At 46.4% G+C, this 24,993-nt stretch overlaps 1 protein-coding gene across 1 annotated transcript in view; it reads right to left on the reverse strand.

Annotated features, from left to right (window-relative positions):
* Positions 1 to 24,993, reverse strand: part of LOC311149077 (nucleoprotein TPR-like) — a 41,355-nt gene that overhangs the window by 9,677 nt on the left and 6,685 nt on the right. Inside the window, exons 8-35 of the mRNA XM_084186185.1 lie at positions 19,436 to 19,523; positions 19,152 to 19,292; positions 18,809 to 18,906; positions 16,626 to 16,823; positions 16,195 to 16,302; positions 15,761 to 15,987; positions 15,323 to 15,486; positions 14,972 to 15,114; positions 13,992 to 14,140; positions 13,659 to 13,821; positions 13,344 to 13,478; positions 13,035 to 13,175; positions 12,459 to 12,642; positions 11,229 to 11,395; positions 10,898 to 11,050; positions 10,559 to 10,675; positions 10,080 to 10,283; positions 7,031 to 7,218; positions 6,732 to 6,879; positions 5,979 to 6,116; positions 5,640 to 5,771; positions 5,326 to 5,456; positions 4,562 to 4,772; positions 4,090 to 4,236; positions 2,579 to 2,777; positions 532 to 695; positions 341 to 411; positions 39 to 238 (exon numbers count right to left, since the gene is read on the reverse strand). Coding sequence (XP_084042311.1) covers positions 39 to 238; positions 341 to 411; positions 532 to 695; positions 2,579 to 2,777; positions 4,090 to 4,236; positions 4,562 to 4,772; positions 5,326 to 5,456; positions 5,640 to 5,771; positions 5,979 to 6,116; positions 6,732 to 6,879; positions 7,031 to 7,218; positions 10,080 to 10,283; positions 10,559 to 10,675; positions 10,898 to 11,050; positions 11,229 to 11,395; positions 12,459 to 12,642; positions 13,035 to 13,175; positions 13,344 to 13,478; positions 13,659 to 13,821; positions 13,992 to 14,140; positions 14,972 to 15,114; positions 15,323 to 15,486; positions 15,761 to 15,987; positions 16,195 to 16,302; positions 16,626 to 16,823; positions 18,809 to 18,906; positions 19,152 to 19,292; positions 19,436 to 19,523 — 4,309 coding nt within the window. The remainder of the gene's footprint in view (positions 1 to 38; positions 239 to 340; positions 412 to 531; positions 696 to 2,578; positions 2,778 to 4,089; positions 4,237 to 4,561; positions 4,773 to 5,325; positions 5,457 to 5,639; positions 5,772 to 5,978; positions 6,117 to 6,731; positions 6,880 to 7,030; positions 7,219 to 10,079; positions 10,284 to 10,558; positions 10,676 to 10,897; positions 11,051 to 11,228; positions 11,396 to 12,458; positions 12,643 to 13,034; positions 13,176 to 13,343; positions 13,479 to 13,658; positions 13,822 to 13,991; positions 14,141 to 14,971; positions 15,115 to 15,322; positions 15,487 to 15,760; positions 15,988 to 16,194; positions 16,303 to 16,625; positions 16,824 to 18,808; positions 18,907 to 19,151; positions 19,293 to 19,435; positions 19,524 to 24,993) is intronic.

Raw genomic sequence — 24,993 nt, forward strand, 5'->3', positions numbered from 1 at the left:
TGATTTGACAATGATATTAGCTCCACAGAACTCCTCACCTTCCTGGTTTTCCACCTGTGTGGTGGGCATGACGGTAGCAGTAGGAGTGGGGGTGGGCACGGTGGCGGGGGTGATCATGGGCCGGATGCTGGCCCGGGGGGTGGACTTGTTCCCGGGGTTGGCAGGGGGCTTGCTCTGGCCCTGGGCCCCCAGAGGGGTGGGCTTGATGTTGGCAGTGGGGGGCTCTGAGGTACTGGCGCTATAGGGAAGGGGAAATACAACAGGTGAACAGGTGTTGCAATGCAACACCAAACATCATTGCACGTGGTGTGCAGGAGTAGTGTGTGTGTGTGTACTTTACCTGCCCCTGTCTGCAGCTGGGGTGGTCTTCAGTGGTCCTCTCTGCTCTGTGGCCCTCTGCTGTTCCTGGGCCTACAGGTGGAAGAGTGTGTTATTCGCACCACGGCCATAATGAATAGCAATCCAGGCTTGTGTGGTAGAAAGCGGAGTGCTCTATTGAAATCTATGCCTCCATTAAGCCCTCCATCTCACCTTGCTGAGGCCCTGTTCAGGAGCCTCGTCCCTCTGCTCTCCGTGTCTCTCCTGGCGGCTCAGACGGCCCTCGTACTGAGACTTCAGAACACTGACCCTGACCTCCAGCTCCTCCTTCTGTTGCTTCAGCTCCTCATTCTCCTTCTGCAGTTGGTCCTTGGAGCCTGGGGAAGAGGATGGGATGAGGTGAAAGGTCAAAACGTTTTTGTCACCCAGACGGGCCTAAAATTAACTTTAGTCCACCAGCCATTGTGGCAGGATTTCTTTTTACCAGCCAAAATATTTTTGCCATAATAATAATAATTCATCAATAAAAAAGACCATGCATTGTTTCTGAAAAAGAAAAAATAAGTAATGGTACATTCATTTAATTTTGTGACCAAAGTTTTGTAACCAAAATATCAGAAGAGACAATGTTCTGCTGCCCCTTTAAGGACGGGACATTACCGTGCCAACGGGGCCACTCGAGTCATGTCACGTGTATGTGTTTGAGATTTGGGATGTGACTGGTAGTAGACAGTGTCTACAGTCTCTCTTCGCTATCAGTTGAAGCAGCAGATTCAAACGAACATTGAAAAACAACCGAGCTTGTGAACAAAACAATGTATACTGAACAAAAATAAACGCAACATGTAAAGTGTTTGTGCTGAGGACAATAAAAGGCCACTCTAAAATGTGCATTTGTGTCACACAACACAATGCCACAGATGTCTCATGTTGAGGGAGCGTGCAATTGGCATGCTGACTGCAGGAATGTCCACCAGAGCTGTTACCACAAGCCGCCTCCAACGTCGTTTTAGAGAATTTGTCAGTATGTCCAACTGGCCTCACTACCGCAGACCATGTGTAACCACGCCAGCCCAGGACCTCCACATCCGGCTTCTTCACCTGTGGGATCATCGGAGACCAGCCACCCGGACAGCTGATGAAACTGTGGGTTTGCAAACCAAAGAAGTTCTGCACAAACTGTCTGAAACCGTCTCAGGAAAGCTCATCTGCACGCTCACCAGGGTCTTGACCTGACTGCAGTTCAGCGTCGTATTAGACTTCAGTGAACAAATGCTCACCTTCGATGGCCACTGGCACGCTGGAGAAGACTGCTCTTCACGGATGAATCCCAGTTTCAACTGTACTGGGCAGATGGCGTGTGGCGTCGTGTGGGCAAGCGGTTTGCTGTTGTCAACGTTGTGAACAGGGTGCCCCATGGTGGCGGTGGGGTTATAGTATGGGCAAGCATAAGCTACGGACAACGAACACAATAGCATTTTATCAATGGCAATTTGAATGCACAGAGACCGTGACGAGATCCTGAGGCCCATTGTCATGCCATTCATCCACCGCCATCACCTTATGTTTCAGCATGATAATGCACGGCCCCACGTCGCAAGGATCTGTACACAGTTCCTGGAAGCTGAAAATGTTCCAGTTCTTCCATCGCCTGCATTCTCACCCATTGAGCATGTTTTGGGATGCTCTGGACCGACGTGTACGACAGCACGTTCCAATATCCAGCAACTTCGCACAGCCATTGAAGAGGAGTGGGACAACATTCACAGGTCACAATAAACATCCTGATCAACTCTATGTGAAGGAGATGTGTCGTGCTGCATGAGGCAAATGGTGGTGACACCAGATACTGACTGGTTTTCTGATCCACGCCCCTACTTTTTTTTTTTTAAGGTATTTGTGACCAACAGATGCATATCTGTATTCCCAGTCATGTGAAATCCATAGATTAGGGCCTAATTAATTCATTTAAAATGTATTTTAGTGCAAGCAAACGTAATGCTTGCACTGTAGAGCCCTGCAAATTGACCACCCGCCAACGTGGCTGGTGATATAGACATTGTTACCTGCCAATACCTAAATCTACGCGCATTTGGCGGTTGTTAATTTTTTGCCCTGCCAACCAGCAAACGGTTGAGATGACAAGTCAAAACATATCTGCGAGATCAGCATTCACATCTACCTCTATGCCAAGCTCACCCTGACCCAAACCAACACACAAGCTTGCGCCACAGTCAGGTTGCCTGGCCTGGCCTCTTACCCATGAGCTGGTTGATCTTCTGCTTGGCCCCTACTAAGGCTTTCCTGGTCTTCTCCTCCTTCTCAGACATCTGCTGTTTGAGGGTGTCCTCCTGGGAGGCCTTCTCCTGCAGCTCCTGTCTCAACCTGGTCAGCTCTGTCTGCAGCCCGGAGGTCTGCTCCTCGGCCCCACGCACCTCTGCCTCACGCTCACCCACCACCTGAGAGGGACACACCATGGTTTAGTGGAAGTCTACAGGTATGGTAGCATATGCTAGCGTACCTGTAGACTTCCAGTCAATGCAATAACGCTAGTTAGCATTGGCTCTCGAAACTAACTTCCTTCAACTTTCAAACTTTATTTGTCATGTGCACAGGATACAGCAGGTGTAAAACAGTACAGTGAAATGCTTACTTACAAGCTCTTTCCCAACAATGCAGTATTCAATAGCATACTGCAGGCAGAGACATAAAAATGCTATCCACGAGTTCATCAGACTCTGGGTAAGTAGAAAAATGGCTTATCCCATGAACCCTCCGCCTAAAAGAGTTAGGCATGTGCTGGAAATGTTTAATGTTTGTGCTTTTGTACTAACTAATTTCTGTGTTCATGCAAGTGACTGACTGAACAAATCCTCACTATCAGTATCTGCAATTTGGCAGTATGCCCAGACCTTTATTTTGAGAACGAAAGATCTCAGTTTCTAGGTCTCATCTTAGAGAGAAGAAGCCTCGTGAGGTATTGGTCTGGATGTTGCCTGGAAAATAGTGTAGGGCAGTGGTCACCAACCGGTCGATCTTCAAGGCATTCCTAGGCGTTCACCAAACATTTCTGTAAAAAACCCAACGATAAAGCCTTGTGTTCCTTTTTTTTGTTATTTGTTTCGCGCTGTTGGTGCACTCGATTCAGCAGCCCTAACACCGGGAAGGCAAAGTGTTCCTATTTTGAACCATTTAATGTGTCTGAAGGTAGAACTTTGCCTACCCGGCAGGCCCTGAGAGCAAATCAAGTGCACCTATAGGCCTACTGCAGCCAATCAGATCACCCTGTCTGCTGTTTCCTCGAGCCATAGACTGTAAAAAAAAAAAAAAAAGCCTTGAACACACATCAAAGTCGATAGAGAGACTCAACGAATACAGCAAAGTTCTGCTGTTTTTGAGTAAGTTCATTTTTAAGTTGTTATTCAGCACTGTCAACACTTTGTAATACAACAAATTATATATTACCAGTGTGATCATATACTTACATTTTTTAAATATAATGTCAAGATGGTCTGAGAAGGACATTGGCAGGGTAATTCAAGCATAGCCAATATGCAGTGATAATGATGTGTTGGGGCTATAGCCCACTGCACAAACGTCATTGCTACAGAAATAACTGTTTTTAATTGGTTAAATGTTGCATAGGCTTACGTTTATGTCATGTTAAAAAAAAATCTGAGCGGTAGATCTAGGCTGGTATTTTGACTCAGAAAGTGATCTTTACTCAGAAAACATTGGTGACCACTGGTGTAGGGGAAACACTGCTCTGACCTTGTTGAGGTTGTCCAGCTGTCCCTCCAGTTCTCTAGTCCGGGTCTCAGCCTGTCCCAGGGAGTCTCTCAGACCCTGGAGCTCCTGGACTGAGGCCTGCTGGGCCTCCTGCTCCTGGGCTGGTGTGGATGCTGCCTCTGCCACCATCTGGAGAGGAGATCAGTCCATCAACACTCAATACAGCATGGCAGAATTCACACAATAGAACGTCTATTTAATCAAGGACATCAGGTTAGACATTTTGAGTTGTCCGACATGGTCCCATCCAGACAAGCACATTTGTTATTTAGCGACAAGATGAGTAGGGATATTATTAGTTTAATGAGAAAATGATTGAGAGGAATCTTGGAGATGGAGTGAATTCAAGGATGAGTTTCAGGAAACAACTTTGTGACAATCAATAAAAAAAACAATTTTAAAAATCACTCTATGAAACCAGAAAAGGCACCAGCTGGTTCACCAAGTAACCCACCTTGTCGTGCTCCACCTTGAGCTCATCATACTGGGTCTTGTAGCGGCGGCCGATCTTCCTGACCTGAGTGATGGTGAAGAACTTCTCCTGGATGTCCAGGTTCTTGGCCTCTACGTCCCTCCTGAGAGCATCCCGCTCAGAGCTCGCCTTCCCCAGGCCTTCACGCAGCATCTGCACTTGGCTCTGCAGGGACGTCACGAACCCACCACTCCTACAGGGAGATCAGGTATTTAGGATCTACATGTAGAATGCAGCCCCCTTGTGGAACTAGGTGAATTGCAACAACAACAGCCTGAATTCAAACAACTCTCTCCCCCCCCTCCTTCCTGGCTTTACTCCCTGTCCCCTGACCCGCTTTTGAGTCTTAATACTTTCAGTTTTGTACACCAGCTTCAAACATCTGAAAAATAGGATATTTTGGGTTATTTAAAATATATTTCACAGCGGTTTAGATTATACGATTTTCTACACTTCTTTTGACAAACTGAAATTAGGCAAACATAAAAAATAATAATAATGCAACCAGGTAATGGCAGAGCGATTTCTACTGCCATTGTTGATTCCACTCCTGAGGAGATTACCACGCCTCTGAGACGCTGATGGAAAAGAGGGAGGGTGGAGCTTTCCCATTTGACAACAAGAGACGGAGCCCATTTGTCTATTGTATCAAGTAATTCAGCTTCCTAGCGGTCGTTGGTACCAAGTAATAAGAGAATAGTGAAACAGTGATTTCAGTTTGGATTATAGACAAGGCTAACTCTCACCTGGCCACCTCAGCCTTGAGCCTGCCTGTCTCCTCAGTGAGTTGCTGGATGCGTTTGAGGTGAGCCTCTTTCTCGAAGTGGAGACGCTTGTACTCCTCTGAGTCTGTGTTCTTCTGCTGGCTCACCAGGTTCTATGCGGACATACAGAACAGATTATGTTTCAAATCCAAACTCAATAGACCGGCTTTCAGACATTTGACAAGCTGTGGGTCACAAGGAAGGCATCGTTCAAGCTTGGTATCATTACTTTGAGAATGTCTACTCTAGGCTTCAGCGTTTTTTTGGGGGTATTATTTTTTCTGTCGAAGAGTAACCTGTGTTCTGGCCTTCCAGCGTTTGATGTCCTCTTCCAGAATCCTCTTCTCTGCCTGCAGCATGCCGCTCTTCTCACTCAGCTCAGCGTTGGACTCGTGCATGGGCATCACGTCCAACTCCAGCTTACGCACCTGACAGAGGGAGAGGGAGAAACATAGATTAATATATGTCAATCAATACAGAGAGAAAAAAAGTTGGGCCTCAGTCTAAAACAGGCCTAAAAACTAAACTGGGACCAAATTCACAGAAGGTTTCGAGAGAAAAATGTTAATATTGGTTATGATATCAAATCCAAAGGTTGGTGCTTTAACCCTGAGAAAGTAAACCTGCTGTCTTACTTTAGCCTGTGTCAGCTGCAGCTCCTGCTCCATGCCCTCCTTCTCCTCCCTCAGCATCTTGTTGGTCTCCATCAGGACACTCATGGTCTCAGTCTTCTTCATCAGCTCATCGTGCTGAGCCAGGGTCTTCGCTGTCACCTGGGGTCAGGGGTTAAAGGTCATAAGCAGCATTTAGGTGACATGATCATTTGAGCTGCCATTTCTGTCATCACCCACACCCTCAACATTCATGAACAAGGCAACAGTAAACATGTCTGCTGCCACCAATGATGCAGCGCCCCCCTTGGGCCAATTAGTGACAATTATAAATTGTCAACTGTATCTGCATGGAATTACAGTGCCTGTCTTCACACCCTTTCAAAATGTTCACCTTTTGTGAATGGGCGGAGGTTATAGAGACTTATGGGAAACTTGTTTCTCATGAGGAGATGCATATATGTACACAATGTCATGACTGTAGCTCAAACGGGACAGGAGATATGTTTGTTCAAAGTTTGGAATTTCAGTTCATTACTACAGCGCTCCCCTTGGACCAATTAGAAATTTAGTAAATGCCAGATCTATGGCAATACGCATCATTCACCCAAGTTTAGTCAAAATCGGCCCAGTGGTGACAGATCAGATTTCATCATGGGGGACAACAAAAATCGGTGTTTTTTCCACTCTTCATTGAAAGGGCTTTTTAGTCTAGGAATAATCTGGGTCCAGGAAATCCCCCCATAAACCATTGGCTGTCCATAGTGTCCAGCTCACTTGCATCCTTTCTCTCTCAGCACTAAGGCTCTCCTGTAGTTCTCTCAGCTCTCTCTCCAGGTGCTCCACTCTCAGCCTGTGGCGACGACTTTCTCCCTGGGCCACCTCGAACCGTGACTCCGCTACCTCCTTCTCCCGGCGCACAAACCTGCAGCACGACAGGGAGGGGACAGAGGATATGATGAGAGAAAAGGTGTTGTAGGAGTGTAGTGATTGCATGAAATTGGCTTTAAATGGCAGACTTGCTCTTGCTTTGCAAAGAGACAGACCGATCAAGAGCGGGGGAGAGAGACCATTACCTGAGTATCTCGAGGACCTGGTCCTGAGACCTGCCCTGCTCAGTGAGGGAGATGTTCAGAGGGCTCTCGTTGGTCTGGTGCTGCAGGGTGGCGGCTATCTTGCTGCTCATGGTCTGAATCTGTTCATGGAGGAGGCTGTTCTGCCTCTGCAGCTCCTCAGAGCGAGACACCACCTTAGACATCTCCTCCTGACAGCGAGAGAGAGATGTACATTATAGTCTTGTGGTGTACACCAGCTACACTACCGTTCAAAAGTTTGGGGTCACTTAGAAATGTCCTTGTTTTCGAAAGAAAAGCAATTTTTTTGTCCATTAAAATAACATCAAATTGATCAGAAATACAGTGTAGACATTGTTCATGTTGGAAATGGCTATTGTAGCTGGAAACAGCTGACACCATTTTGTATACACCTGGCCCTTCATTGGACACCGTGTTAACAAACCTCCAAACGAGCTTCAATGCCATACAACACTCCTTCAGTAGCCTCCAACTGCTCTTAAACACTAGTAAAACTAAATGCATGCTCTTCAACCGAACGCTGCTTGCACCCGCCCACCCGACTAGAATCACTACTCTCGACGGGTCTGACCTAGAGTATGTGGACAACTACAAATATCTAGGTGTCTGGTTAGACTGTAAACTCTCCTTCCAGACTCGCATTAAGAATCTCCAATCCAAAGTTAAATCTAGAATCGGCTTCCTATTTCGCAACAAAGCCTCATTCACTCATGCTGCCAAACATGCCCTCGTAAAACTGACTATCCTACCGATCCTTGACTTCGGCGATGTCATTTACAAAATAGCCTCCAACACTCTACTCAGCAAATTGGATGTAGTCTATCACAGTGCCATCCGTTTTGTCTCCAAAGCCCCATATACTACCCACCACTGTGACCTGTACGCTCTTGTTGGCTGGTCCTCACTACATATTCGTCGCCAAACCCACTGGCTCCAGGCCATCTATAAATCACTGCTAGGCAAATCCCCGCCTTATCTTAGCTCATTGGTCACCATAGCAGCACCCACCCGTAGTCTGCGCTCCAGCAGGTATATCTCACTGGTCATCCCCAAAGCCAACACCTCCTTTGGCCGCCATTCCTTCCAGTTCTCTGCTGCCAATGACTGGAACAAATTGCAAAAATCTCTGAAGCTGGAGACACTTATCTCCCTCACTAACTTTAAGCATCAGTTGTCAGAGCACCTTACCGATCACTGCACCTGTACACAGCCCATCTGAAATTAGCCCGCCCAACTACCTCATCCCTATATTGTTATTTATTTTGCTCATTTGTACCCCAGTATCTCTATTTGCACATCATCTCTTGCACATCTATCATTCCAGTGTTAATACTAATTGTAATTATTTTGCACTATAGCCTATTTATTGCCTTACCTCCATAACTTGCTACATTTGCACACACTGTATATATATTTATTTCTGTTGTATTTTTTACTTTGTTTTGTTTTACCCCATATGTAACTCTGTGTTGTTGTTTTTAATCGCACTGCTTTGCTTTATCTTGGCCAGGTCGCAGTTGTAAATGAGAACTTGTTCTCAACTGGTTTACCTGGTTAAATAAAAGGTGAAATAAAAAAATAAAAAGAATTTTTTTTAATGGAATATCTACATAGGCGTACAGAGGCCCATTATCAGCAACAATCAGTCCTGTGTTCCAATGGCACGTTGTGTTTGCTAATCCAAGTTTATCATTTTAAAAGGCTAATTGATCATTAGAAAACCCTTTTGCAATTATGTTAGCACAGCTGAAAGCTGTTGTGCTGATTAAAGAAGCAATAAAACTGGCTTCTTGAGACTAGTTGAGTATCTGGAGCATCAGCAATTGTGGGTTCGATTACAGGCTCAAAATGGCCAGAAACAAATAACTTTATTCTGAAACTCGTCTTGTCTATTCTTGTTCTGAGAAATGAAGACTTTTATATGCGAGAAATTGCCAAGAAACTGAAGATCTCGTACAACGCTGTGTACTACTCCCTTCACAGAACAGCGCAAACTGGCTCTAACCAGAATAGAAAGAGGAGTGGGAGTCCCCGGTGCACAACTGAGCAAGAGGACAACTACATTAGAGTGTCTAGTTTGAGAAACAGGCGCCTCACAGGTCCTCAACTGGCAGCTTCATTAAATAGTACCCGCACAACACCAGTCTCAATGTCAACAGTGAAGAGGCGACTCCGGGATGCTGACCTTCTAGGCAGAGTTGCAAAGAAAAAGCCATATCTCAGACTGCCCATCTTAATCTTTTCTTTTTATTGGCCAGTCTGAGATATGGCTTTTTCTTTGCAACTCTGCCTAGAAGGTCAGCATCCCGGAGTCGCCTCTTCACTGTTGACGTTGAGACTGGTGTTGTGCGGGTACTATTTAATGAAGCTGCCAGTTGAGGACCTGTGAGGCATCTTTTATTGCTTCTTTAAATCAACACAGTTTTCAGCTGTGCTAACATAATTGCAAAAGGGTTTTCTAATGATCAATTAGCTTTTTAAAATGATAAACTTGGATTAGCAAACACAACGCGCCATTGGAACACAGGACAGATGGTTGCTGATAATGGGCCTCTGTACGCCTATGTAGATATTTATTTATTTTTAAATCAGCCGTTTCCAGCTACAATTGCCATTTACATTTTAGTCATTTAGCAGACGCTCTTATCCAGAGCGACTTACAGTTAAGTGAGTGCATACATTTTCATACTTCATCATATTTACAACATTAACATGTCTACACTGTATTTCTGATCAATGATGTTATTTGAATGAACAAAAAATTGCTTTTCTTTCAAAAACAAGGAAATGTATAAGTGACCCCAAACTTTTGAATGGTAGTGTATGTAAGCAGCACAACCCCTGCAAACGTGAGTGGCAGTTCACAATCACTAGCTAGCTTCCAACATCAACGCAAAAGTGTAAAAATCAATTTTCGAACCATCACCATCTACACATCAAACCATTTGCAACAATCACCATATCTACTATTCATAATATAAGCATTTCCCTTGACCACTATCAAATCAATAAATTGACTGCCATTACCTACCTTGAGGATATTCTCCTGTTCCTCCCAGGAGACTCTGGCCTCCAGCAGCTGAGCAGAGGCTCTCTGGGCCCTCTCCTCCAGCTGCTGTCTGAGCGTGGCTGCCTGCAGGACCTGGGCCGTCGCTGCCTGGAGGGCCTCCACGTCTGCAGCGTGGAGCATCATCTCGCGCTCGTACTTATCCTGCGCCTCCGACACCAGCTTGGCCTGGGAGGGGGGAGAAGAGGAGACCAGCATTACAGACAAGCTTTATCTGACGACCTAGCTGGAATACAGTACTTAATGAATGGTTGATAATGTATGCTACATTATCATGGTTGACATTTACTTGGGTTAGCGACAATCAAGCTAGGTAATGTTCTATAGCAGGAAAGTGGGGAACAAGGTGGCAAATAGCTTGGTCAGATATGCCTTGTGAAAAGTTGGCACATCACTACAACAAGATAAGGGCCAATTAGCCACGGCCCAAGCCTCCCTCTCACCTGCTCCTGGCTGTCCAGTATGGCCTGCTGTTCCTGGCCTGCTGCCACTGCTGCCCTCTGTAGCGCCTCCTGGTGGTCCGCCTGCACACTGCTCAGACTCCTCCTCAGCTCAGCCACCTGACACACACAGGGATAAGGAAAACAGGAATTGAGTAGTGATGTGTTAATTTCTTCAACATGGAACAATGAGGACCCCGGCACTGTGTGAACCCAGCACCTATGGTGCGTACTGGATGTGGTTAAATAATACTGAATGTATCAGCTATACCATTCGAGCTATACAGTTTGGAGATTTTCACTAAGGGCATAGATGTTTAGCGATGTTCCTCTGCTTCATACCTGCTGCTCCACGGAGGCCAGGGCTTTCCTCTTCTCCTCCTGCAGGCCCTGCTTCTCCTTCTCTGCCTCCACAAGCTTCCTATCCAGCTGACGGTGCTGCTCCTGAGCCTCCTTTACACGTTCCTCCATGGAGGACCGAGCCTGCTCCATCACCTAGAGAGACGAACGAGGAGAGGAAGCGAGTGAGAGAGATTTGGGGCTAAAATGCTTATGGAAGCGCACTACTAAGGGGTTAGGGGCCAGGGTGGTACACTAGTAAGGGGCCAAGGTGGTATTCTACTAAGGGGTGGTACTCTACTAGTGGGTTAAGGGGCCAGGGCGGAGTCCTGACCTGCTTCTCCTTATCCATGGACTCCTCTAGGCTCTGGGCCATGGCTCTGTACTGCTCCATGCTGGAGGTGGCTGTCCTCAGCTGCTCTGCCAGCTCCTCTGCCCGCGTTTCGGCCTGCCTCAGGCAGCCACGCAGATCCTCAGAGACCCCTTTTGAATCCTGGAGGCCTGGGGAGGTGAGAGTAGAGGGGTGAAGATGAAAAGAGGGGCGAGGAGCAGAGAGAGAGAGAGGTAAGGAGAGAGAGCGTTAAGGAGAGTTAAGGAGAGAGAGAGAGAGAGAGAGAGGGGTAAGGAGAGAGAGAGAGAGGTAAGGAGAGAGAGAGAGAGGGAGAGAGGTAAGGAGAGAGAGCGTTAAGGAGAGGTAAGGAGAGAGAGAGAGAGAGAGAGAGAGAGAGAGAGAGAGAGAGAGAGAGAGAGAGAGAGAGAGAGAGAGAGAGGGTAAGGAGAGAGAGAGAGGGGTAAGGAGAGAGAGGTAAGGAGAGAGAGGTAAGGAGAGAGAGAGAGAGAGGGAGAGAGGTAAGGAGAGAGAGAGAGGGGTAAGGAGAGAGAGGTAAGGAGAGAGAGAGAGAGGGAGAGAGGTAAGGAGAGAGAGAGAGGGGTAAGGAGAGAGAGGTAAGGAGAGAGAGAGAGAGGGAGAGAGGTAAGGAGAGAGAGGGAAAGAGAGAGGTGTAAGTGCCACAGACTGAAGTCACAGCTGGCACGGGCAGCATAAAAAAAGAACCATAATGACACTGCCATAACACTGCTAATGGTGCAGGCCCCAGAAGCACACACCCTCCAGGACTGTTTGAGGGTTTTATTTAGCTTGTTTTACTACATTTCCTATAAAATACCATAAGACGACCTAATGAAAGCATGGCTGTAGACACCGACCTGACCTATGTCTACACAAGGAAAAGCAGGATAACATCCCACAGCTTTAAGGAAACAAGAGAGTAAGAGTATGTTGGACTGGCCTACATCAATTAATTGTAGACAGACTTAGCTGTTTGAAAAATATAAATCAGAGACTATTTGAAGACAGGACAACAAATTGGGATTTAAACATTTTTAAAATAGCAATTGCGTAAGTGCCTGTCTTGAAGAAAACACCAACTGAGTACTATCCACATTCAAGCCATTCCAACATTCTCAGGCTATAAAAACTTTTATGAGTGGTTCCAGAACATTCTCTGATGTCTCAGAAGGCACTGAGGTTGATGTGATTCTGTAACATTGTGCGTACTCTTACTTTCGAGGCCCATGGGAATGGACGGGGAGCTTCGGGAGCCCAGGGACGGACGACAGCCTTCTTCACTGCCCTGCTGCAGCCTGAGAGAGTTCACCTCCAGCTGGGCAGCACACAGCTGATCCCTGGTCTTCTGGAGCAGGCCCATCTGAGTCTCTAGCTGCCTCTTGGTATCCATCAGCTGCAACTGGAAAAAGAGAAGAGAGGAAGGGGTTGATTTTATCTATGGTGCGTATCACTGGAGGCTGGTGGGAGGAGCTATAGGAGGACGGGCTCATTGTAATGGCCGGAATGGAATAAAAGCAACGGAATCAAACGTGGTTTCCATGTGTTTGATACCGTTGCATTTATTCCATTCCAGCCTTTACAATGCACCTGTCCTCCTATAGCTCCTCCCACCAGCCTCCACTGGTTTGTATGTAACAAATGCTTGACTGCTGCCTTTTTGAAGCAAGTCTCTTGGGGAAAAATGAATAAGTGTTATATTAGAGAAAGTGGAAAGATGGAAGAGGACAATCGATAGAACCCAGGTAGAGGGGGTTGTGGTTGGCACTGGGATGAGGGGTATCAGGGACTTACATCTTGGTTTCTGCCCAGCAGATGGCGTTGCTCCACCTCGTGCTCCAGTCTCTTCTGCAGCTGGCCGATCTCTCTTTCCTGCTTCTCTATCTGGGCGTTCAGGTGCTGGCTGGTGTCTGTCTCTGAGCGCTCCAATGTGGCCTGGATGAGCACGCAGGGAGTGGAACGTTACATGAACAGACATGACATGAATGCAGAGAGAACAGTGCCTCAACAATTTTATGAGTGGTTAGTTTGAGATGTTTCTATTGTCTTGACATTGGTGTTTATGTGTATAGGCAAGCACATGGAGTGTGTGTGTGTGTAAACCTGTATGGTCTTGAGGTTGGTGAGCAGCATGTTCTGTCCTCGTTGTTGGGTCTGGATGTGATCTTTCTCCTGGGTCAGTCTGGACTCCACTAGCTTCAGCATATCCCTCTCCTTCCTGAGGCTCTCAGCACGACCCTGGGAGAGAACAGTCTCAGCTCAACTCACTGTGGCTTAGAAACTAGATGTAATGCATGTATAGAAAGATGGAACAAAACACTAACACAGATTATAAGAGAGAGAGAGACTAAGTATTGTCTGTTTGTCTAACACAATGAACAAAAGGCTTGGGACACACAAAACATCAGGTACACACACCTCTGCCATGTTGAGTTTCTCCTGTGCAACTCTCAGGTCCTCGGTCATGGTGTGAACAGTCTGCTCATTCTTCTGGGCTGCAGCAGCCATCTTCTGTCCCTTCTCCTTCAAAGAGGCAATATCCTTCCTGTAGCCCTCCACATTATCCTGCAGCATCTCATACCTGGGGGGGGGGGGGTACGTCACCAAGCAGGTTCAGTTAGTTATCAAGCAAACTTGGCTAAAATATTCTGGAATATCTTCATGCTCCCAAGTTCAAAGAAAAAGACAACCTACCACATCATGTGACATTGTCTTGAGTAGTGTCCTGAGAGCGATGTGCAATGCTCTTACCTCTTGGAAGCAAACTCCAGTTGGGTGGATATCTTGGCATTCTGTGATCTCTGGTCAGACACCTGCTCCTGTAGCTTCTCAGTCTGTTCCGCCAGGGCCTTGTCACTCTCAGACCTCTCCCTCTTATAGGAGGAGAACACCTCCTGCAACTACACACACAAAACAAGACTTTCCTTTAGATACGAGTACTGCAACAATTTTGTATAAACCTGACTGAAGGATATTATTTGTGAGCCATCATAAAAATGGTGTTTTGGTGCGACAGAAGGACAGATAGTTGCAAATACACAGAGTGAACAAAACATTAGGAACACCATCCTAATATTCAGTTGCGCCCCCATTTGCACTCAACAGCCTCAGTTAGTCAGGGCATAGACTCAACAATGTGTCGAAAGCGTTCCACAGGGATGCTGGCCCATGTTGACTCCAATGCTTCCCACAGTTGTGTCAAGTTGGCTGGATGTCCTTTGGGTGGTGGACCATTCTTGATACACACGGAAAACTGTTGAGGGTGAAAAACTCAGTAGCATTGCAGTTCTTGACACAAACCGGTGCACCCATTCACACTCTGAATGGCACACCTACACAATACATGTCTCAATTGTCTCAAGACTTAAAAATCCTTCTTTAACCTGTCTCCTCCAGTTCATCTACACTGATTGAAGTGGATTTAACAACTGATATCAATAAGGGATCATAGCTTTCACCTGGATTCTGGTCATTCTATGTCATGGCCTTTGAACGGGGTATGGTAGTAGGTGCCAGGTGCACCGGTTTGTGTCAAGAACTGCAACGCTGCTGGGTTTTTCACCCTGATCAGCTCCCCGTGTTATCCAGCCAACTTGACACAACTATGGGAAGCATTGGAATCAACAAGGGCCAGCATACCTGTGGAACGCTTTCAACACCTTGTAGAGTCCATGCCCCGACGAATTGAGGCTGTTCTCAGGGCAAAAAGGGGAGGGATTGTGTGGGCTCACCTGCCGGAGGGCTGCCTTGGCCTCCACCGCCTCGGTTGACTCTGTTGCCATAGTAATGATTCCAGTGGGCGTGGCTGTGGTGGGGGTGGCAGCTGGAGAGCAGCGGGGGGTGGAGGTCAGGGAGAATTCCTCGGGTGCTGCACCTGAGACAAGAGGTCAAAGGGTCAGTGTGTGGGTAATATACACAAGCCAAAGTTCTCCACCGGGGCGGGCCAAAACAGACTAATAATAAAGAACCAAATCCTACACACGGTATATGCTCCCGTGCTTTATTCCTGCACCCACATCTACAAAGGTTTTACTACACTAGCCTCATCAGGCCCTGAAGAAGTAAATGTATGTGAACCCCACCTTGCTGAGGGAAGCTGACTCCGGTGGCCTGGGCCAGCAGCACACGGTACATGTCTCTCTGCCTGACAATAGACTCAGCCAGCTGCATCTGGTGGCTCCGCTGCTCCCTCAGAGCCTCCAGCTCTGCCTGGGCCTTCTCCAGACTCCGCTCCAGCTCACCGCGCCTGGAGGGAGAATACAATGACCTTTATTTATCCACAGACAACAGAAATGTTTTGCTGACACAGGGAAACCAAAGGGAAAGGTGGAGCAGGAGCTACCACCATATTGCTTACACTCATCCAACAACGTCAGATCTACAAACGCTTTTGGATGGTCGGGACTAAGGGTTGTTTCTGGATGGAGACATGGACAATCAGACACTTATTTTGGGGGGGTGTTGGGTTGAATGCAAAACAAATAATCAGTAAAGAACATGGACAATTAAGTATATCGCACTTGGTGCCTGTGGTCTCGGTCTCATCTCTCTCCTGTGCGTCGCTGAGCTCTCGGAGGGCCACCAGGAGGCGCTGGTTCTGCTGCTGGAGCTCCTCCACGCCACGGAACGTCACCAGGTGCTGTGTGATGACCTCCGACGTGCTGCTGATGTCAGCAGAGCTCACCTCCTCGTTGGGGGCAACGTGGTTGCCACGCGCCTCCTCCAGCTCAATGAGTAGGACACAGATCTAGTGGGTTAGGGTAGGGGGTGCAAAAGCTATTGATTAGGTCCTAATTAAACAGTCATACCAAAACCTTCACTTTTTTATGATCAACATGTATAGATTTTTCACACATAATTCTATGACAACAATTAGGTTTTAGAGGGGATGTTAGGACAAGCAGTAAGGCTTTACTAAAAGAGATAAGACAGGACGTTCTGTTTGGAGTCCCACCTGCTGCGCCATGTCTGCCAGCTGCACCTCAGACCTCTGGTTGTCTCTCTCCAGGAGAGAAGAGCGCTTGTTGGCCTCGTCAGTCACCTTCTGCAGACGGTGCACCTCCTGAAACACATAGTAACCAGTTATAGTGTGTCAGAACCTATTTAGTGGACTCTCATAAGTGCACGGCATCTGCAAATGCACCAATACCAAGTCAAATACATCGCAGTACAGTTCACCAATAACAATTCAAATACATTATTATCACTTACGCTGGACAATCTGCATGATCTGATTCAGTGCAGTTTTAGTGCAGTTCAAAACCTTGCATTAATCAGGAGTTGACTGATTTGTTTCTAATTATCCTCACATATCATCAGATGTTTTACTTACAGGTACAGGTTTTTTGGTACAGTATAACAAATTCACAAACTCAAAACACACACCTTAACCGCCTGTTCCAGCTTGGCCGACAGGCTGGCTACAGATTTCTGCATGCGCTCATGTTCGTCCCTCTGGCGTTTGAGGATGGGAGCCTTGTCCTCCACCTCCTGCACTATGTCATCCAGGTACTTATTCACCCGCTTGTTCTCCACACACTGCAGCTGCAGCGCCTCCTGGCTCTCCACATAGGCCGTATACAACTGGAGAGAAGAAAGATGGACCTCAAACTCATACTGTATACTATGAGCGTCATGTTATTTTTAATATAACCATTTGCTGAGCGAAGTCAACCATCTCTGGCAGTAGCAGAGAGCACAGTCTATGACTTGGGTGACTGGAGTTGTTGACAATATTTCGGGCATAAAATGTTGATCAACTATTAGGATATTTCTTCACATTATAAGCGCAGCAATGTGCACACTGCAGTAGGCTGGCTATAAGTGGGAATGTTCCAAAATGCTATCAATTAGCGGGAAAACACGTTCTCAAAAGTGCCCGCAAACGCGATTATGCATGTAATGCTTTATTATAAAGGTGCATTTTTATGGTGAATATTATCTTCCCAAAACTTGAAACTCGTGTGCCACCTATGCCAGTTACGCTCTACACCGGTTGTAAAGCGGATGAATGTGCTTCATTTTAAGAAGTTACTTGGTCACTTTAGTTGTGATACAAACCTTATCAAAACATATAGGCCTATGGGCTAGGCTACATGATGTGTCCGACTATGATTTGAAAAAGTAGCAAAAAAAAAAAAAGGCATGTGCTGTTTCTTGCCTTACTGCATATGCTGGGCATCATTCACAAGTGATAATATTGTCACCCATCAGACTATTCTTGATTTAATCTTGTCTTTACATATACTAAATAATATATGTGTGAAATTTGTTTGGATTTTGAATGGACCATTATCATGCACCTGTCTCAGAACAGGAGCAGGGGGAAATTTATATTTTTTGCATTGATGTCAGAGTCATTAGAGGGACAATAGAGTGCTGAGTACCAGGCAGTTAGCAAGTTTGGTCGGCTGCTAATGACCATCAGCAGCATCAAAGCGCAGTTTTGGAGAAGCCGAGTTATGGTGACTAAACGGTCACGTGGAATTTGACTGCGGTCATGACTGCCGGTGTGGCGGTAATACGGTCACCGGAACAGCCCTAATACTGCCCAACCCTACCCATCACTAATGGAGAGAGATGTGAAAGGGAGCGGAGTTACAGCCTCGCTCTATCCAACTGTAGCAGTAGGATCAAGTTACAACACGCCCATCTCTTGACAGATAGCTGAACTAGCCAATTTAGTTTTTTCGAATTTCGTCCTGGCAGCTGAGTTGTTTAGAGATGCGTCCTGAAAGCAAAAAAAAATAGAACCTTTTTCCCAATCAAGTTTCATAAGCATCTGATCACAAATCATGAAGTTACATTGGAATTATTTGCATTGAATAGATGATATTTTATAGTCTCAAACAGCAATGCCTATATGAGGTCCTTCCATACAGGCGTGACATTCTGGAGTGATGCTTCTACTGATAACATGATCAGTAGGCTAATATACAGTGAGCTATGAAAGTTTTTTGGGACAGTGACACATTTTTGTTGTTTTGGCTCTGTACTCCAGCACTTTGGATTTGAAATGATACAATAACTACGAGGTCAGCCTGCCAGATTTAATTTGAGGGCATTTTCATCCATATAGGGTGAACGGTTTAGAAATTACAGCACTTTTTGTACATAGTCCTCCCATTTTTGGGGACCAAACGCATTGGGACAAATTCACTTGTATGCGTATTAAAGTAGTAAAAAGTTTAGTATTTGGTCCCATATTCATAGCACGCAATGACTATATCAAGCTTGTGATTCTACAGATTTGTTGACACAATACATTATTTACCATTGATTTATATTGGTCACAAAATAATCTGAAACACAACCAAAACAAACAGCAAATGCATTCAACAAATATGTATAGTCACAAATTTGATGTAGTCATTGCGTGCTACAAATATGGGACCAAATACTAAACTTTTTACTACCAAATACACATATTTTCCCCAATACTTTTGGTCCCCTAAAATGGGGGGACTATATACAAAAATATTGAATATGGGCCTAAAATACTGGCCATCTGCCTCCTTGACACCCAAAAAAACTAAAATAATCCACACTGGTCGTTCTCTAGTGTTTACCTCAGTCAGCTTCATGCCAGGTTTGACAATCTTGGCCACGGCGGCTGCAGTCGGGGACATGGTGGTAATCGTTCCCTCTGACAGCACTGAGGCTGCACCTGCAGGCCATGGAAATAACCAACCATACAAACAGGTCAAAGTTCATCCTCCATTTCAAATGGAAGTCTCCAGAGCATGATCAAAGAAACCCCATCATCCTAATACAAATCAGTCAGTGGCCAGTTTGTCAAATCTGCTGGTAATGATGCTTACTCGGAGACACCGTCCCTATTAAAGCAATTTTACAGTCCAGTCAACTGTTCAGTAAAAAAAAACAGCCAGGCGATTGTGTCTTAGGTCTGACCTCTGAGCTTGGTGTCGGACAGCAGTTCATTAGCGTTGTCCAGTTCTTTCTCCAGACTGGAGATACTCAACTTCAGCTCAGCAGCCTCCTTGTCCCGACAGGCATCCATCTCCTGCAGTTTCACCTCCAGGGCCTTGTTCGCTGTAGAGAGGAAAGGAGAAGAGAATTCAGACTAATAACACAAAGTTATAGCATACTTTTGACAAGATAAAGTGCCTGTGTTAGACAGTTTTGCATTGAGACAATAGATGCGTGTGACGGTCTTTCTGGTCTCCCTCTCTTACCTTCCCCAGCATCCTTCAGCAGCTTGTGCAGCTCCTCTACAGCCCCACTCAACTCCTCACTCTTGGACTCAGAGTCTGCAGCAGCTCCCTGGGAATACAAGGTAAAGGGTTGTTGGCCAGTGTTGGGCCAGGAACAATTAATGCACTTATTAGTTCAATGCATCACATCGTCCACCAGGAAAATGTAACATGCACCTGTTAACTAAAATGTTCATCAAAAGCCTACCCACACAAAAAAAAAAAGTTTACAAAAATATTCAAATAAAAACTGTAGAATGGCGCTGGAGGGAATAGCAGCCATTTTACAGGCTCCTGAACAATTGTGCCATTTAGTGTTTTTTGCGCTGATCTTAACTTTTTTTCTACATAATGTTTCTGCCATTGTTTCCTATGACTGAAAAGAGTGTGCAAAGCTGTCATCAAAGCAAAGGGTGGCTATTTGAAGAATCTCAAATATAAAATATATTTTGATTTGTGTAACACTTTTTTGGTTACTACATGATTCAATATGTGTTATTTAATTCGTTTTGATGTCTTCACTATTATTCTACAATGTAGAAAATAGTAAAAATAAAGAAAAACCTTTGAATGAGTAGGTGTTCCAAAACTTTTGACCGGTAGTGTATATAGAGAATTTCGCAGTACGTCCAACCGACCTCACAACCGCAGACCACATGTAATCCACGCCAACCGAGGACCTCCACATCCGGCTTCTTCACCTGAGGGATCGTCTGAGACCAGCCACACGGACAGCTGATGAAACTGTGGGTTTGCACAACCATAGCATTTCTGGTACAAACTGTCAGAAACCGTCTCAGGGAAGCTCATCTGTGTGCTCGTCGTCATCACCAGGGTCTTGACCTGACCGCAGTTCGACATCGTAACCGACGTCAGTGGGCATATGCTTACCTTCGATGGCCACTGGCACGCTGGAGAAGTGTGCTCTTCATGGATGAATCCCGGTTTCAACTGTACGAGCAGATGGCAGACAGCGTATATGACGTCATGTAGGCAAGTGGTTTGCTGATGTCAATGTTGTGAACAGAGTGCCTGATGGTGTCGGTGGGGTTATGGTATGGGCAGGCATAAGCTACGGACAACGAACACAATTGCATTTTATCAATGGTAATTTGAACGCACAGAGATACCGTGATGAGATCCTGATGCCCATTGTCGTGCCATTCCGCCGCCGCCATCACCTCATGTTTCAGCATGATAATGCACGGCCCCATGTCGCAAGGATCTGTACACAATTCCTGGAAGCTGAAAATATCCCAGCTCTTCCATGGCCTGCATACTCACCAGACGTCACCCATTGAACATGTTTGGGATGCTTTGGATCGACGTGTAGGACAGCATGTTCCAGTTCCCGCCAATACCACTGGCTGCGTCCCCTGACTTCAAAATGGCAGAGTTGCTCCCCTCCTCAAGAAACCAATACTCGACTCATCTGACGTCAAAAACTATAGACCTGTATCCCACCTTTCTTTTCTTTTCAAAACACTTGAGCGTGTGGTCGCTGATCAACTTTCTCATTATCTCTCTCAGAACAATCTTCTTGACACTAACCAGTCAGGCTTGAAGACGGGTCACTGCTCCTTTGTGACACGGAGGCTCTCCGCACTGCCACAGCTGACTCTCTCTCCTCCTCCTAGATCTATCCGCTGCCTTGGACACTGAACCATCAGCTCCTTCTAGGGCTGGGCGTCTCAGGCTATGCACACTCTTGGATTGCATCCTACCTGGCAGGCCGCTCCTATCAGGTGACGTGGAGAGGATCTGTGTCTGCACTACGTACTCTCACTAATGTTGTCCCCCTGGGCTCGGTTCTAGGCCCTCTCCTCTCCTCTCTATACACCAAGTCACTCGGCTCCGTCATATCCTCACATGGTCTCTCCTATCATCGCTATGCGGATGACACTCAACTACTTTCCTCTTCCCCCCCCCCTTCTAACACCCAGGTGGCGACACGCATCTCTGCGTGCCTGGCAGATATCTCAACTTGCATGTCGTCCCACCACCTCAAGCTCAACAAGACGGAACTGCTCTTCCTCCCGGGGAAGACCTGCCCGCTCAAATACCTTTTTCACAGTTGACAACTCCAGTGTCACCCTCCCAGAGTGCAAAGAATCTTGGCGTGACCCTGGACAACACCCTGTCGTTCTCTGCAAACATCAAAGCAGTGACCCGCTCCTGCAGGTTCCTCACACAGGAAGCGGCACACGTCCTAATCCAGGCACTTGTCCTCTCCTGTCTGGACTACTGCTACTCGCTGTTGGCTGGGCTCCGCTTGTGCCATCAAACCCCTGCAACGTATCCAGAACGCAGCAGCCCGCCTGGTTTTCAACCTTCCCAAGTTCTCTCATGTCACCCCGCTCCTCTGCACACTCCACTGGCATCCAGTTGAAGCTCGCATCCACTACCAGACCATGGTGGTTACCTACAGAACAGCAAGAGGAACTGCCCCTCCCTACCTTCAGGCTATGCTCAAACCCTACACCCCAACCCGAGCACTCCGTTCTCCCTACGGGAGGGAAGCTCCCACTCAGCCCAGTCCAAGCTCTTGTCTGTCCTGGCACCTCAATGGTGGAACCAGTTTCCACCTGAAGCTAGGACAGCAGAGTCTCTGCCCATCATCTGAAACCCTACCTTCAAACAGTATCTTAAATAATCCTCCACCTCACCTTGACCCCCACCCAAAAAAAACACTTAACCAGCATTTGCATTTGACCCCCCCCACCACCACCACCTTCTAGCGCTGTACTGATAGCTACGTTGAGGAAATATGTACTTTCTATGCCTGTGATATGTGGTTGTCCCACCTAGCTATCTTAAAGATTAATGCACTAACTGTAAGTCGCTCTGGATAAGAGCGTCTGCTAAATGACTAAAATGGAAATATCCAGCGACATGTCACCCATTGAGTATGTTTGGGATTCTCTGGATCGACGTGTACGACTGCGTGTTCCAGTTTCCACCAATATCCAGCAACTTCGCACAACCATTGAAGAGGAGTGGGACAACATTCCACAAGCAACAGCCTGATCAACTCTATGCGAAGGAGATGTGTCACGCTGCGTGAGGCAAATGGTGGTCACACCAGATACTGACTGGTTCTGATCCACGCCCCTACCCTTTTTTTTTAAGGTATCTGTATTCCCAGTCATGTGAAATCCATAGATTAGGGCCTGATACATTTATTTGAATTGACTGATTTCCTTATATGAACTGTAACTCTGTAAAATCATTGAAATCGTTGTTGCGTTTATATTTTTGTTCAGTGTATATTTTTAGTAGCCGTCTATTTACCACCACAAACCGATGCTGGCACGAAGACCGCACTCTACCAGCTGTATAGGGCCATAAGCAAACAAGAAAATGCTCACCCAGAGGCAGTGCTCCTAGTGAAGGCAGGGCTTGAAAACTATTACAGACTACAAAGGGAAGCACAGCCGCGAGCTGCCCAGTGACACAAAACTTCCAGACGAGCTAAACCACTTCTATGCTCGCTTCGAGGCAAGCAACACTGAAGCATGCATGAGAGCACCAGCTGTTCCGGATGACTATGTGATCACGCTCTCCGTAGCCGATGTGAGTAAGACTTTTAAGCAGGTCAACATTCACAAGGCCGCAGGGCCAGACAGATTACCAGGACTTGTACTCCGAGCATGTGCTGACCAACTGGCAAGTGTCTTCACTGATATTTTCAACATGTCTCTGACTGAGTCTGTAATACCAACATGTTTCAAGCAGACCACCATAGTCCCCGTGCCCAAGGACACTAAGATAACCTGCCTAAATGACTACCGACCCGTAGTACTGACGTCTGTAGCCATGAAGTGCTTTGAAAGGCTGGTCATGGCTCACATCAACAGCATTATCCCAGAAACCCTAGACCCACTCCAATTTGCATACCGCCCCAACAGATCCACAGATGATGCAATCTCTATTGCACTCAACACTGCCCTTTCCCACCTGGATAAGAGGAACACCTACGTGAGAATGCTATTCATTGACTACAGCTCAGCATTCAACACCATAGTGCCCTCAAAGCTCATCACTAAGCTAAGGATCCTGGGACTAAACACCTCCCTCTGCAACTGGATCCTGGACTTCCTGACGGGCCACCCCCAGGTGGTAAGGGTAGGTAACAACACATCTGCCACGCTGATCCTCAACACAGGGGCTCCTCAGGGGTGCGTGCTTAGTCCCCTCCTGTGCTCCCTGTTCACCTACGACTCCGTGGCCAGGCACGACTCAAACACCATCATTAAGTTTGCCGACGACACAACAGTGGTAGGCCTGATCACCGACAACGATGAGACAGCCTATAGGGAGGAGGTCAGAGACCTGGCCGTGTGGTGCCAGGATAACAACCTCTCCCTCAACGTGACCAAGACAAAGGAGATGATTGTGGACTACAGGAAAAAAAAGAGGACTGAGCACGCCCCCATTCTCATCGACGGGGCTGTAGTGGAACAGGTTGAGAGCTTCAAGTTCCTTGGTGTCCACATTATCAACAAACTATCATGGTCCAAACACACCAAGACAGTCGTGAAGCGGGCACGACAAAGCCTATTCCCCCTCAGGAGACTGAAAAGATTTGGCATGGGTCCTCACGATGCTCAAAAAGTTATACAGCTGCACCATCGAGAGCATCCTGACTGGTTGCATCACCGCCTGGTATGGCAACTGCTCGGCCTCCGGCCGCAAGGCACTACAGAGGGAAGTGCGTATGGCCCAGTACATCACTTGGGCCAAGCTTCCTGCCATCCAGGACCTCTATGACTCCTGAACAGCTAATCAAATGGCTACCTGGACTATTTGCATTTTGTCCCCCTCCTCCTCTTTTTAGGCTGCTGCTACGCTCTGTTTATTATCTATGCATAGTCACTTTACCTCTACCCACATGTACATATTACCTCAATTACCTCGACTAACCTCTGCCCCCACACATTGACTCTGTACCGGGACCCCCTGTATATAGCCTCGCTACTGTTATTTTACTGCTGCTCTTTAATTATTTTACATAACACTTATTTTTCTTAAAACTGCATTGTTGGTTAAGGGCTTGTAAGTAAGCGTTTCACTGTAAGGTCTACACTTGTTGTGGTCTATGTAAACTGCACAAAAAATTGCATATTTTCAGATTGAGGTTGTCACAACACCAACATTTGACTAACGATGTGATACCAGGCCAAGTATCATGATACCGAAGGATAGTGACAGTGGCCAATGGCACAGTCTCATCCTCTTGGCCGCAGAGACAACATTTTGCTGTTTTAAAGCAAATTACCTGCAATTCTATACATTTTGCCATGGGGCGGAAAGGAAATGTTGGTTTTAAAGCACATTTCCTGCAATTCTACACATTTTGCCTTGGCTTATGCAGTGTTCTTATGCTATCTGAATAACTCATAACAAAATCAATGGGGGCCCCGTGCCATGACATTTTTGTTATTATTTTGCCAATTGTTAGTTCTCAAAGATGATCTTATTTTTAAATGATATAACAATAAAAATATTTTACCATCATATTGTTGGGAGTGGCGGGAACT

Source organism: Coregonus lavaretus (assembly GCF_964263955.1).
Source record: "Coregonus lavaretus genome assembly, chromosome: 21".
NCBI classification, from domain to species: Eukaryota; Metazoa; Chordata; class Actinopteri; order Salmoniformes; family Salmonidae; genus Coregonus; species Coregonus lavaretus.